Raw genomic sequence first — 13,621 nt, 5'->3', positions numbered from 1 at the left:
AGGATTGCCCAACCTTCCTTCCGAGGAGTGGCTGGTGGGTTTGAACCGCCAGCCTTCTGGTTAGCAGTCAAGTGCTTTAGCCACTATGCTACCACCTACTCTATACCATGCACTAATACTTCAGCTGCAGGAGAGGAGGGGAAGTTGGAGGCTTGAGTACAAAAAAAGCAAACTCCCAGCCCTCAGAGTTGGATCTGACTCATAGCCACCGCTCCTTGGGTTTCCCAGGCAGTGTCTACGGATGTAGATTGCCCAGTCTGCCTTCTGAGGAGTGGCTGGTGGGTTTGAACCGCCAGCCTTCTGGTTAGCAGTCACATGCCTTAGGCACTATGCCACCAGATCTCCCTGAGGCTTTTGTTGTTGTTGTTGTTGAGGCTTGACTAGGCATTAACATTAAGACAGGAGGAGAAAGGACCTAATTGGGCCATATGCATTGTGTCAGAAAGGTTGCCCTGAAGATATCAGCCTGAGGACCCAGGAAAAGAAGCTGGCTGGGTGAAGTGCAGTTTGTGTACCAGGAATTGGGAGATGCAGGGGTGGGGTGTTGTGTCTTCAGACTGGGAAACAGCATGTGCAAAGACTTGAGATGAGCAAGAGCATGATTTCCTAGGAGTGAATGCAGTTCATTGGAAGAGTACTATCTGGAAGTTAGCGAGAGACAAGGCTGGACAAATAAGCAAAAACCAAGTCATTCTGGGTCACATAAAGAAGTTTGGACTTCAAAAGGAGGGCACAGGCAAGCTAAAAAGATCCTTATGGAGAAATCAAAAGGGAAATGGGGAGTGTAGGCAGGGGCAGCAGACACCCAGAAGTGGTGGTGGCGAGTTAGGGTGGAGGCAGTGGAGAGAGAAGTGGGGGAAAATCAGCAGTCTCAGGGATGAAATGCAGGAGGGGAAAAAGGAGGAGGAGGAGCCCAGGCTTGCTTCCCAGGTGGTGTAATGGGGAAGCCAAGAGGAGGAGCAGGTTTCAATGGGAAGAGTGCAATCACTTGAAGCCATGCTGAATAAGTGGTGTCTGTGAACATCCAGGTGCAGCTGAGCAGGGGACAGTTTGGATTTAAGGATCTGGAGCTCAGCAGAGAATCTGCAATGGCATTTGGAAGTCATCTGCAAAAAGATGATAATTGAACTCTTAAGAATGCAAAAGCTGTCTCAGTGAAAGTGTGACTTGAGGGGCAAGAGGGCCTAGCACAGAGCCTGGAGAATGCCAGCATTCTAAGAAATTACAAGAGGGACACTTTTTTTTTTTTTAATGGAACACATTCTCCTAGAAAATGTTCAAACAATACAGAGGTATACAGAACTCTGTGGGTTGAAGTCAGGGGTCCATGAATTTAGGGAAAATTATAAATCTTTATTTTCACTAACTTCAAACTGAAATTTAGTATTTCTTTATAGTATGAATGTTTCTAAAAAAAGTAGTATTATTAGCAGCAACTATGATTTTGTCAGTAATAGAAATCACAGATCTTTTCCTATCACATTATAGCTGTTGGCAGATATCTTGAAGTATTGTTTATGCTCATCATTTCCAAATTATGGCGATTAGTAGACTTTCTGCTGTATTTTGTTTTTCAGTTTAATATAGGAACACATACAATACCATATCACAGATTTGTTTTAAATATTTTGATAACTTCAGTATAATTAGTTTTCTTTGCCTTCCTATTTATGCATTTAGAAACATAATTCTGAAAAGGGTTTTAAAGGCGTCACCAGTTGCCATAGCACAGATTAAGATCCCTTGACATAGAGTAAGAAGTTAAGACCATCCTTAATAGCCCATTATCTCATTACCAGTCCCAAACCCCTGCCCTACAGTAGCCACAGTCAACAGTTTGTGGAGTCCCATTTAGGGGCTGTGGAAAGGAAGATGAGCCAGCAAAGGAGAGTCAGGCACACCAGAGGGAGAAACCTGGAAGGGCGTGGTGTTTCAGGAACAGTGGGGTCATGTCAGAAGCTGCGGAGCAGTTAAGGGAGACCTGGGCGGAGTATAGTGACAGTCATCTGTGGCTGTGGCTAGAGGACTTAGTTGAAATCATGTATAGAAGTCCTAGTGTAGGGGGTACAGGAATGGTCAAGAAGTGTGGTGCTGTGGCAGGTGAAAGGGGTTGAAAGCTGGAGGTTTAAGGGGAGCAGATGAGGTATGAAGTGACTGGTGGTGGCAGTAGGGAAGTGGGGTTGCCGGGTTGCTTTGATGACCCAGCAGAATCTGGAGAGCATGGATTTGCAGTGGCCTGAGTTTGTGGGGCTTTGTTCTAGTGCTGTTGTGTGCCTTCGAGTCGGACCTGACTCATGATGACCCCTCCTTGGGTTTCCGAGGCAGTATCACTAGGGAAGTAGATTGCCCAACCTTCCTTCCGAGGAGTGGCTGGTGGGTTTGAACCGCCAGCCTTCTGGTAAGCAGTCACATGCCTTAGGCACTATGCTTGCAGAGCTCCCTTTGTTATAGTAGTATGTGGAAACAACCCAGGTAGAGGCATGGAAAGAGGGACATGCATATTGATGTGCAGGCTGACAGGACAAAGGGCAATTGGACAGGGGATGGAGGGTATCGGCAAGAACACGGTTGACAGAATGGGCCAAGAATCCAAGTTAGCTAGTGAAGGTTAGAGCACTGGGGAGTGGGGGATAGAGAGGCTTATGGGAGTGCAAGTTTTGTTCAGTTTTAAGCACTTGGGGTAGAACCAACAGCTGTGGGCAGCCTGCACTGCCAACATCAGGGCTATTGCAGTTTGTGCTGTGGGCAAGACTCATGAGTGGGTAGCCTGAAGTAACTGTCCAGGAACTAAGAGGCCAGGATGGGCAGTCATGACTGTGGTGGCCAAAGCCAGTGGGTCAGGAAGAGGATTCTGTAAACAGCCTGGTGATAGGAGGGAACAGATGGCCAGAGGGCATCCACCTGGGACAGGGATTAGAGGTCTCTGATGAGCAGTTGTGTGGGAGTCACACACACACAGTCACACACCCCAGCCCTCCCTGCAGCCTGACCATCTGCCTCCCTCCTGTGCAGAGGTTCCGCTTCTGTGGTGATCTGGACTGTCCTGACTGGGTCCTGGCAGAGATCAGCACGCTGGCTAAGATTGTGAGTGCATAGGGTCTACCTGGTAGGGAGGGAGGGGGACTGGGGCTGTGGGGGTGGAAGGTGGTGAGGTCACTCTAGGGTTGGGGCTGCAATGTTCTCAGCTTGTCTTAGCATGCTGTGTGACTTGAATCATGTGGCCAGCCCTCTCTGAGCCAACTTCTCAGCAGGAGGAGTGAAGTGGCTAGTCTGGCTGATGTGAGGCCTTCCCTTCCAGTCCTCTGTGAAGCTACGGTTGCTGTGTAGCCAGGTGCTGAAGGAGCTTCTGGGACAGGGGATTGATGTGAGTATAGGGACTGGCATGACCTTATGACCTCTATTGAAATTCTGTACCAGGCCCAGGGAGGTGGGTGATCCAGCCTCCAGACCTCCTGGATACTCCCATCCTTCCCTCTTGCCCAAGCCTGTTCCCTACCATAGGATCCAGGTCTGGGGGGAAAGGGGCTGGGAAAGAGAGGTCGGGTACCCCCTGAGGGCCTCCTTTCCTCATAGTATGAGAAGATCCTGAAGCTCACAGCTGATGCCAAGTTTGGTGAGTACCCCGAGTCTACAGGCCTTTCAGGGACCTGGTACCTGGCACAGAGGCCCCCTTCTCCCAGCAGCCTTCCCTGACCACATGCCATAGTGGAGAAGCTGCAGAAGAAAGGTGCTCCCAGTCCTGCCCCCAGTGCCCTCAAACAGCTCTTGGGCGAGCAGGAGGAGTGGCTGTGCCTCAGGGAGGCCTGGCAGCTCTGAGCTGAAGATGGTGGGACAAAGGAAGGCAGCTGGGGCCACAATGACACCTCCACCCCACCCGTGGGTCCCCTCAGAGTCAGGCGATGTGAAGGCCACGGTGGCGGTGCTGAGTTTCATCCTCTCCAGTGCGGCCAAGCATAGCGTGGATGGCGAGTCCTTGTCCAGTGAACTGCAGCAGCTGGGGCTACCCAAAGGTACAGGGATGTGGCAGGCAGGTGGGTAACCTATGGGTCAAAGGCTGCTGGACAGCAGGCCAGGCCATGTGACACTGAGAAGGGCACCACCTCTCTGGGCCAGGAGCCCGAGACTTGCCTGTACCTGAAGGGACCTTCATTCTGCCCCCAGAGCATGCGGCCAGCCTGTGCCGTTGCTATGAGGAGAAGCAAAGCCCCCTGCAGGAGCACCTGCGGGCTTGCAGCCTGCGCGGTAAGTGTAGGGTGGACTAGGGTGGGACCTGGGGTCCATTCTAGAAAGCACATGCAGCATGCAAGTTGCCAGTTATCAGAGGGGACACTTAGCCATCGTCACATGTCAAGCAGTCACAGAGCTGGGCTTACCCCTGGGTCTCTGAGTCCAGCCCAGGTTTCTTTCCTCTGAGATCTGGTGTGGATCATCTGGGCTCCTGTTTTTTGAACTCCTGCCCTGTCATTACCAAGCCCAGGTCAGGATTATTGTCTTAACTGTGACAATGAGGAAAGAAGCTGAGAGAGATGGGAGCTTTTCAAAGGCCACACAGCCTTGAAGGGTGGAGGGCTACCTGGGATCCTGAGAGCCACCCCACACTGTCTTGCAGTGAACAGACTGGAGGGTGTGGGCTGGCGGGTGGACTACACACTAAGCTCCAGTCTGTTGCGGTCTGTGGAGGAGCCCATGGTGCACCTGCAGCTGGAGGTGGCATCTGCTCCCGGTGCCAAGGCCCAGCCTATCGCCATGTCCCTCTCAGCAGAAAAGTTCCAGGTCCTACTGGCAGGTGAGACTCAGCCAGACCCAGAGGGGTAAGAGGACCCTCTCAGCTCCTGCCTGACTGCCTGCCTGCATGTCCACCTCTTCCTCCAGCAGAACTGAAGCAGGCCCAGACCCTGATGAGTTCCCTGGGCTGAGGAGAATGGTGTTTGGGTCCTGTGCAGAGCTGCCCTACCCGTGTCAAGTGGCTGGCCTCTGAAGTTCTCTTTGGGGAGTGGCCCCAGCCCCATGATGTTGGATGCCTGGACTGGGCCCAGGCCCTGGCCTCCTGGGCCCCTGGCTTCCTAGGTTCCCACTGGAGAATTCAGCATAGGCATCCTAAGGACCTTTTTCCACCACTGCCCTTCCTCCTCATAAAAGGCACCTGTCAACTGTTTTCACAAGTTGGGAAGAATAAACAGAAGCATAAAGGAGTGTGTGTGGGGGTTTCTTTTTTAGGTTTCAGATCAAAGGTTTTTGTGAGAGAGACCAAGTGACATACGGACCACTTGGCCCATCACTCATTTTCTCAGCTGCTGGTGAGGCAAAATGAGGACCAAAAAGAAACAGCTTGTCCACAGAAAAGGCAGGGTTCTAGCTCTGCAGTCCTGTGATGCTCTTGGGTCTGTACTTCCTATGCTAGCCTCAGGCTCGCAGCAAGCCAATGCCAGGTGCCCATGTACAGAAAGGAGAAGGGCCTTCACTCCTGCCATCTTTGTGGAGGAAGAAGGGCTCATGCCTGAACCCTTTCCACTCTCCCCCGTTTATAATGTTGTTAGGTGCCACCGGTTTTTGACTCAGCAACATGACAGAAGAGAACTGCCCCACAGGAGCAGATTGCTAGGTCTTTATCCCACAGAGTGGCTGGTGGATTCTAACCATCAACCTTTCAGTGAGCAACTAAGCACTTAACTGTCACACCATCAGGGATCCTTCCTTTTATAACAATCTTCAGTATTTCTTGTACACACACACAGAACCACATAGTGACAGTGTTAAAAAAATGCTCAGGGAAAGGAAGGTCTGTTGTATTGTGATTCAGAATTCCTGGGAGTAGCTTAGACCAACCCGGGCTCCCTGTAGAAAAGGCTGATTCTAAGGTTGGGGGAGGGAGAGTATAAGATGAGCCTGGAACAGCCTTTCTGGTACAAGGAGGCCATCAGAGAAGAATGTGTCATGTCAAGAAGAGCTGGCTTGTCCCACTGGCCAGAAATGAAACCATTTGAGCATCAAAAAATAAAAGGACTGATTAAACTCTTCTGCTTTTAGATAGAGTAGATGAGTTTTTGATTGAATCCTGGATGTTTTGGGTACTATGAGATTCTGGATTTTATTTAAATCTCTTTTAGCAGATCTCTGATATTGTGTGTTGGAGTCTAAGGATTATATCTCTTTAATCTTCTGAAATATCAGTATCATGAAAGACAAACAAGGGGGGGGTGCATGGGAGGTGAAGTGATTCCATCTAGATTAAAAATGGTTAGACATAAACCTAGATTAGAATCTGCCTCAAGTTGTAGAAAAAAACTTGCTGACAATTGGGGAAATTTTAATGTGGACTAGGTAGGTATTGGGCAATCTACTTCCGTAGTGATACTGCCTCGGAAACCCAAGGAGGGGTCGCTATGAGTCGGTTCCGACTCGACGGCACACAACAACAACAACAACAAAGGTAGGTATTAGATATAAAGAAATTATTGTGAACTTTACTAGATAAAGGTATTGTGGTTTGTAGGAAATTGTTTTTCAGAGATGCATACTAAAGTGTTCAGGGATGATGCATCATAATTTGTCTAATTTATTTAAAAATACTTCTGCCAAAACAGATGTGGGGGAAAAGGAGAAGTAGTAGGGAGGGGGGCAGATCATGTCTATGGGATAGGCACAGTGCCTCATACATGCTCCATCTCACTGAGAATAAAGCCCAGACTCCTCACTGGGGCCTCCAAGGCCCTGTCTGACCAGACCTGGAGCATGCTGGCTACTCCGCTCTCACATCATAGCACTACCTTCAGCTACACTCCAGTCACATGGGTCTTCAGCCAGTCAGTATCTTTCAATCTCTTTCCTGCCTTCGGGCCTTCTGCCTGCCATATTTCTTTGCACTCTTTGCTCCCACTCTTGCTGCTGGCTCCTTCTTTGAGTTCTGGCCTAAAAGTTAAGGCACGGAGACCCTGCAGAGACCCGCCCTTACGGATCATCTAAAGTTCATTTTCCTCGGCCCCTGGTTTTTGTTGCTTGACTGCACTTCTCTGCAGACGGTGGTGATGTTTATGTGGCATCTGATTGCGGTAACACTTAAGGCTACCACTAGGTCCCCAGGGCCCGCGTTTATCAGCACCTGTGCGCGTTCAGCTGCAAAAGTCTCAGCTTTGTTGTCGTTTCCTGCTGGGGGTGCCCACCCGGTCTTGCGCCAGCTGGTGACTGCCCCCCAATCGCGGAGACAGCTGCAACCCGGGTCCTCAGACTGACTTCAGACCCCCGTCCGCGCCGGGAAGCGGTAAGCCAGACTCCTCCGCCACATCCTAGTCAGGTGACTACCCCAAAGCCTTCACCAAGTCCCGGAGACTCCAACCCAAGCAGGCTCGGTCTCTGCCCTCGCCCTGCAGAACTACATTTCCCACCAGGCGCTGGGCTAGCGGCTACAGTCCCCAGCATGCTCTTTGGCGCGGCTCCGCCCCTGGTATTAACCCTTTAGTGGCTGCTGATTGTCCGGGAGAGGCGCCCAGCGCAGGTCTGAGGGGCAGTGCTTTGGGATAGGGATTTGTGCAGCTGATCTGGGATGAAGAGGGGATTTGAGGGAGGAAGGGAACCGCGATTAACCGTGGGTAGGGTCGCAGCGGGGAGTAGAAGGGGGGTGAAACAGACATAGAGCTTCCAACGGTTGCAAAAGCAGAAATCTAGAAGTTCACCTTTTCCCGCAGATCGAAACCTTTCGGGTGCCAGGCCCTGGGCGAAGTTGAGGAGAGGGGGAAGGGTAGTAAAGAGTCCATCCCGCGTAGTGCCTAAGGCATTTGACTACTAACCAGAAGGCTGGCGGTTCAAACCCACCAGCCACTCCTCGGAAGGAAGGTTGGGCAATCTACTTCCGTAGTGATTGAGACCGCTTCGGGGGTCCCTGTTAGGGGTTGCATATTTGAAGAGGCTTTGATTCTGGAGAAAGGTTCGGTGGCATTGGGAGAGACATGCCAGCCATACCTAGAAGCAGAATCTTTGCTGTGGTGAGGGGGAAAAATAAGTGAAATTGTTCACTACAGATTAGTTAAGTAAGCACATATAAGTCTGTGACTACCTTATTTACTAGATAATACAACCTTGAGTGCCCCCAAGAAAAGGTGTGTATTGCAGGGGTAGTTAGGTGTTACCTTGGGCAGGGTTGAGCGTCAGGGAGGCCACTCTGAGAAGGTGACTTTTCTGAGCTGAGGGAAGGGTTCCAGCATGAGGGGACAGCAGGGCGAAGGCATGGAGATGTGAAGAAGAGCAGGGTGCCTGGAGCCTATGAGTGAAGGGAGCCTGGGAGGAAATGAGCTGTTGGAGGGTGGGCCTGGTAAGGATTTGGATTTTTTCCTAAAAGCGAGAGCTCTTGTTAAGAGCCATGTTTCCTTCCCCAGAGTAAGCTCCCCGGAGGCCAGGGCTTCCTCAGCAATTTGAAATGGGGGCCAGGGGCTGTGGCCAGGTTTGTGGGTGCTCCCCTGCAACCCTCAGGCTTCTCTGCAAAATGGGGATATTTCCTACCTCACAGGGCACACCTGGCCCAACCTGCTACCTGTTTCCTCCACAGGGCCCAGCCAGCCCGCCCACAGGATGCCTGAGGGCCCTGAGCTGCACTTGGCCAGCCTCTTTGTGAATGAGACATGCAAGGGCCTGGTGTTTGGTGGGTGTGTGGAGAAGTCATCTGTCAGCAAAAACCCTGAGGTGCCTTTTGAGAGCAGTGCTTATAGTATCTCAGCCACAGCCCGTGGCAAGGAGCTACGCCTGACCCTGAGCCCCCTGCCCGGGGGCCACCCCCCACAGGAGCCACTGGCCCTTATCTTCCGCTTTGGCATGACTGGCTCCTTCCAGCTGACGCCTGGGGATGCGCTGCCACCCCATGCCCATCTGCGTTTCTACACGGCTCCACCCAAACCCAGGCTTGCCCTCTGCTTTGTGGACATCCGCCGCTTCGGCCGTTGGGACCTCGGAGGCGAGTGGCAGCTGGGCCGTGGGCCCTGTGTTTTGGTGGAGTATGAGCAGTTCAGGTAGGGCCAGCACCAGTGTGCTGGTGATGGACTGTGATGGACACAGTTATGGGTTCCAGGCCTGGCTGTGAGCACCTTATCGGATAACCAGGAGTCAGTCCCATCCCCTTTGGGCTGTAATCCCCTCACTCGTAGCCCAGGACAATGTCCTCTGCCCTGTAGAGGGCTCCTGAGCTAATGCATGTGTAAATCTACAAGCAGATCTGCTGTGGGAGGCAAGGAGGGGAGACAAGAAGAGGATGGGTAGGTGCAGCCCTGGGAACAAATGGCCAGTGGGTTTCAGAACTAGGGCTTGGACCAGAACCCCACACTACTTCTTGGTGCTCCCAGGTGGCTAGGAAGAATAGTATAAGGGCTTACAACATGCTAAGAAGTGAGGCTGGGCAGGAAGGAATTGTTTCAGGGAATGGGGACAAGGAAACAAACACGGTGAGCTCAAACAGACCCATCTCTGAAGAAAAATTCAACAGGTAGAAGAGGCAGAGAATGACTTTGGGGTGGGAAGGCACTCTGGGGAGGGGACATTTGAGCCGAGATCTGACCCAGGACAAGGAGCCAGCCATACAAAGCTGTAGAGGAAAAGCATTTAACTGGCAAGAATTGTACATGCAAATGCCTGAAGGTGCACTTGGCCAGTTCTTACTTCCTCAGGAAGTTCCACTTTCAGTTGGCCTTTAGGAGACTTGGTTTCCCCTCAGGTTGGGCCAGGACATCTCCGGTTGCCTCCTGGTGCTCCCAGGCACAAACCCCAAGTGCATCCTCAGGGAAACCTCTGACCATAATTCAACAGGCCACAAAGTTAACTTTTTGCCAGCTGGCTCTGAACTTTCTCTCAATGAGCATTTTGGCCCAGATGGAAGCAGGTATTGGTGCTACAGCTGGAAGCCCATGAGGATCCACTTCCCTCAGTGAGCTGAGGCTAGCCTCCCACCTGTACCTTTCCCCCCAAACTCTTTTCTGGCCCCCTCTTCGTACTCTCTTCATACTCAGCCCTTCTCCACAAAGAAATGAGGTGCATCTCCTTTGCCTGGGGCCAAGGAAAGACACATGACACTTGGAAGTGTTTGTTGGGCTTCTAGGGCACCCACTAGCTAGAACATGCCTCACATACCTACTGTGCAGTGATCATGCCAGCCTCCTTGAAGACAATCTTCAAGGGCTTAAGAAGAGTTGAACGTACCAATGTCAAATCCACAGATGCTCTTTAAGCACCCAGGAGTCTTAGGGAATGCCAGGCTGTGGGCACATCTGTGCCATCTCCTTGTTCTCAAGTGTCCTGAGGAGTCTGAGGCACTTTCTAGATACACACACAACATATACAGACTTACAAGGGTTCCTTTAAACATAATGCTTTTGGTTGCTGTTTTTGCTTTGGTGGTGTAGTGGGTAAGGCACTTGACTGCTAACCAGGTCAGTGGATCAAACCCACCAGGTGCTCCACAGAAAGAGGATGGGGTGATCTACTTCCGTAAAGATTTATAGCCTCAGAAACCCAATGGGGGTTGCTATGAGTCAAAAACAACTCAATGGCAATTGGGTTTTTTTTTGGGGGGGGAGGGGTAATGAATTAAAATACCATATTGTTCCCAATTGACAGGTCAGAAAACTGGAGATTCTAGTTGCCAAAACAGCATTGTGGCTGCGAGAAGGGGGACTGGGACTCCCAGTTTCTCTCGCCTTGTAACCAGGAGCTGGGCTCCCTCCCCCATTTTGTCATCACACCACCCACCCTGGATGCATCTGGGAACTAGTAAAGTTGTGCGGTTGGTTGCTCCCACTGGCACAAGTGTGGGGAGAAGTAGAACAAACCAGAGTGGGGGGGTGAGTCTCCTACACTTGAGCTGTGTCCCTTCAGGGAGAATGTGCTGCGAAACCTAGCAGACAAGGCCTTTGACCAGCCCATCTGTGAGGCCCTCCTGGACCAGAGGTTCTTCAATGGCATTGGCAACTATCTGCGGGCAGAGATCCTGCACCGGTTAGCAGGGCAGGCCCAAGGCACAAGCATTGGGGTGGGTCAGGGCGTACCCACATCTCTCTCCCCTGCTCAGTATGGCTCCCTCTCCCCCAACCACTCCAGGCTGAGGATCCCCCCTTTTGAGAAGGCCCGCACGGTGTTGGAGGCCCTGCAGCAGCGCAGGCTGGTGGGTACAGGGAGGCCTGCACCCAGAACATGTGCCTTGGCTGGCCCAGGCATGTCAGAAAGGGGCTGCCAGGGTATGGGCTGAGTCAGGTTTCTCAAGCTGTGCCACGGACCACTTATATGACCTGAGGCAGGTCCTTTCTTGGCCTTGGGCCTCAGTTTCCCTTTCTTTACAATATGTGTATGTGAAATATGAACTGCCTCTGTGGACCTGCTGAACTCAGAGGGGAGGGAGTCTGATGCTGGATGGATGAGCAGCTCTGTCCATGCTGATGGCATGGTCCTGCCCCTTCAGAGCCCTGACCTGACCCTGAGCCAGAAGATCAAGGCCAAGCTGCAAAACCCAGACCTACTGGAGCTGTGCCACTTGGTGCCCAAGGAAGTAGTCCAGCTGGGTAAGGCTCAGGCAGACCAAAGATTGTAACTGCCTCCGCTGTGTGACCCCAGGCAATGGCTGCCCCTTTCTGGACCCAGTTCCCCACCTGGGAAATGGGAGGTTGTAGTCTCAGTTGTTAAACTGGACTAGGTCTCTTCATTTCTCACATATGTGGATGTCCATTATGCTGCCCAGGAGGCAGCAGGGCAAGGATTCTCAGCCCTACTTCAGGATGTGAAAGCCATGGCCCAGAATGGAGGAATCCCCAGCCAGAGATCACACAGCTTGGGGAGGGAGAGCCTTGGCCCCTGACTCAATCCATCAGCTTACAAAGCTGAAGTCTGGGCCAGGTCTAGCCAGGCTCCCCCTCCTCCCAACCTGAGTCTGTTCCCTGACCTCCACCTGGTTCTTCTGTCCCACAGGGGGCAAAGGGTACGGGCTGGAGAGTGGGGAGGAGGACTTTGCTGCCTTTCGAGCCTGGCTGCGGTGCTATGGTGTTTCGGGCATGAGCTCCCTGAGGGACCGGCATGGCCGTACCATCTGGTTCCAGGTGAGGGGCTCTACTGCTTTCATAGGCAGACAAGAGCCTCTAGGAAAGCTGGTGGGTGGGGAGACCTAGGGTCACAGACAGCAGGAGTTAGGGTCTTCTCCAGGTGAGGATTCCTAGGGCCTGCCTAGGCTCCTAAAGGTCTCTCTGTTTCTGGGGGTCTAGACCTCCCCCATGCTATGCCCCTCCCCTCCTGTAAGTTCCAGCTGGTAGAGCAGCTCAAGGGCAAAGTGGCCTTGCCCGATGTCAGCTCTGACCTGTGGGGAGATCAGAGGCCTCCTGGGGAGGGGCTGCAGTGATCTGGAGGATAGGTGAGTCCAGCCTCTCCAAGGCAAACTGCCCCTGCCCCAGCCCACATTGACTTCAGAATTCTCCCCATTCCACTTCAGGGGGATCCTGGACCCTTGGCACCCAAAGGTAAGCTACCTCTAATGTAATAGGCTAAAGCAGAAAGGACTTTCTGCTGGCAAGGGCTACAGCATCCTTCTCCATTTCCACCCCCACTCCAACCCTGGAGTTACCCCTGGTAGAGTGAGTTTGGAAAAAAGGAGCTGAAGCCATAGGCCCCGCCAATCCCAGCATCAGTGTCATGCAGGGGGCAAGTCCCGGAAGAAGAAATTCAAGGAAACACAGCCAGGCCAAGAGGACAGAAAGGAGGTAGGTTCCCTGATTCAACGTCTTCTGCGGTCTCCCGTGCCCTGGCTGGCTCTCCCTGTCTGGCCATACTTTTGGACAGCTCTCTTCTCCTAACACAGAAGAAGGGTGGGACCTTACCAACTTCCGAACTCCTCCCTGAGTTCCTTGGGGACCCATGTCTCCTCCACCCAGGACCCTCCACCTCCAAGCAAGACCCCTTCCCGGGCACGAAGAGCACAGAGGAACCTTTCCAAGCAGCCCACAGCCCAGAAGCCTGAGCAGCCCAGCCTCCAACAGAACCCAGAAGCCCCCACAGTCCCTAAGAAAGAGAAAAAGAGGCGACCAGCAGCCTCAGGTGGGTTTTCCTCAGCATCCTCCTCTGAGGATAGAAAGGGCCCTCTGAAACCATTTCTGCAGAAGATGGGATGGCAGTGCAGGTGTGAAAAGTGTGTGAAATGAGGGGGCAGTGAGGCTGTCAGCCTGGGTGCCTCTGAGCTAGCATCTTACCTCTGTCCTCCCCCCAGGCCAGCAGAGACCCCAGAAGAACAGAACTGACACCCTACCCTTAGAACCAGAGGGAACCTCAGCCTCTTAGCAGGAAAGTCCCCTTGCTTGCATCCACCCCTTCCTGCTGCCTTGCCCTGGATCTAGGGCCTATCCAGCTTCTTAGAAGCAGGCCCCATGGCTGCCCCTGCACAATTGTGGTGTTTTTAATGTACCCCCACCTTCTCCATTTTAAAAGCTCATGTCAATTTTTTTTTTTTTTTTAAATAAACTGATATAGTTAAACTTCCAGGAACTTCTTGGACTGCCTGCAGGTCTGGGAAGGCCAGGTTAGGAGGGCCTGCTGCCTAGCCGTGAAGATGGGAGGCCACCTCCTCAGCAGGGCAAACTGAGCCCCCGTTCCAGTCCTCAAGGCCCTGGCT

The 13,621-nt window shown here is 52.4% G+C and overlaps 2 protein-coding genes across 2 annotated transcripts in view; both read left to right on the top strand.

Moving 5' to 3' along the window:
* Positions 1-4,916, top strand: part of COMMD4 (COMM domain containing 4) — a 31,934-nt gene extending 27,018 nt beyond the window's left edge. Inside the window, exons 2-8 of the mRNA XM_042782067.1 lie at positions 3,013-3,084; positions 3,299-3,364; positions 3,574-3,613; positions 3,891-4,010; positions 4,162-4,242; positions 4,610-4,786; positions 4,876-4,916. Of these exons, the coding sequence (XP_042638001.1) occupies positions 3,013-3,084; positions 3,299-3,364; positions 3,574-3,613; positions 3,891-4,010; positions 4,162-4,242; positions 4,610-4,786; positions 4,876-4,916 (597 nt within the window). The remainder of the gene's footprint in view (positions 1-3,012; positions 3,085-3,298; positions 3,365-3,573; positions 3,614-3,890; positions 4,011-4,161; positions 4,243-4,609; positions 4,787-4,875) is intronic.
* Positions 4,917-8,556: 3,640 nt separating this feature from the next.
* NEIL1 (nei like DNA glycosylase 1) lies at positions 8,557-13,290 on the top strand. The gene is made up of 9 exons (XM_007948944.1): positions 8,557-8,996; positions 10,852-10,971; positions 11,074-11,137; positions 11,432-11,531; positions 11,935-12,062; positions 12,449-12,476; positions 12,655-12,716; positions 12,888-13,050; positions 13,220-13,290. Exons 1-9 carry the CDS (start codon positions 8,563-8,565, stop codon positions 13,288-13,290), a joined length of 1,170 nt encoding a protein of 389 aa, XP_007947135.1. The 5' UTR covers positions 8,557-8,562.
* The last annotated feature ends 331 nt before the right edge of the window (positions 13,291-13,621 follow it).

The sequence above is a fragment of the Orycteropus afer genome, unplaced genomic scaffold (genome assembly GCF_000298275.1).
Source record: "Orycteropus afer afer isolate SDZICR_OR568_19922 unplaced genomic scaffold, OryAfe1.0 scaffold00233, whole genome shotgun sequence".
NCBI lineage: Eukaryota > Metazoa > Chordata > Mammalia > Tubulidentata > Orycteropodidae > Orycteropus > Orycteropus afer.
This window is presented reverse-complemented; position numbering and strand designations above follow the sequence as displayed.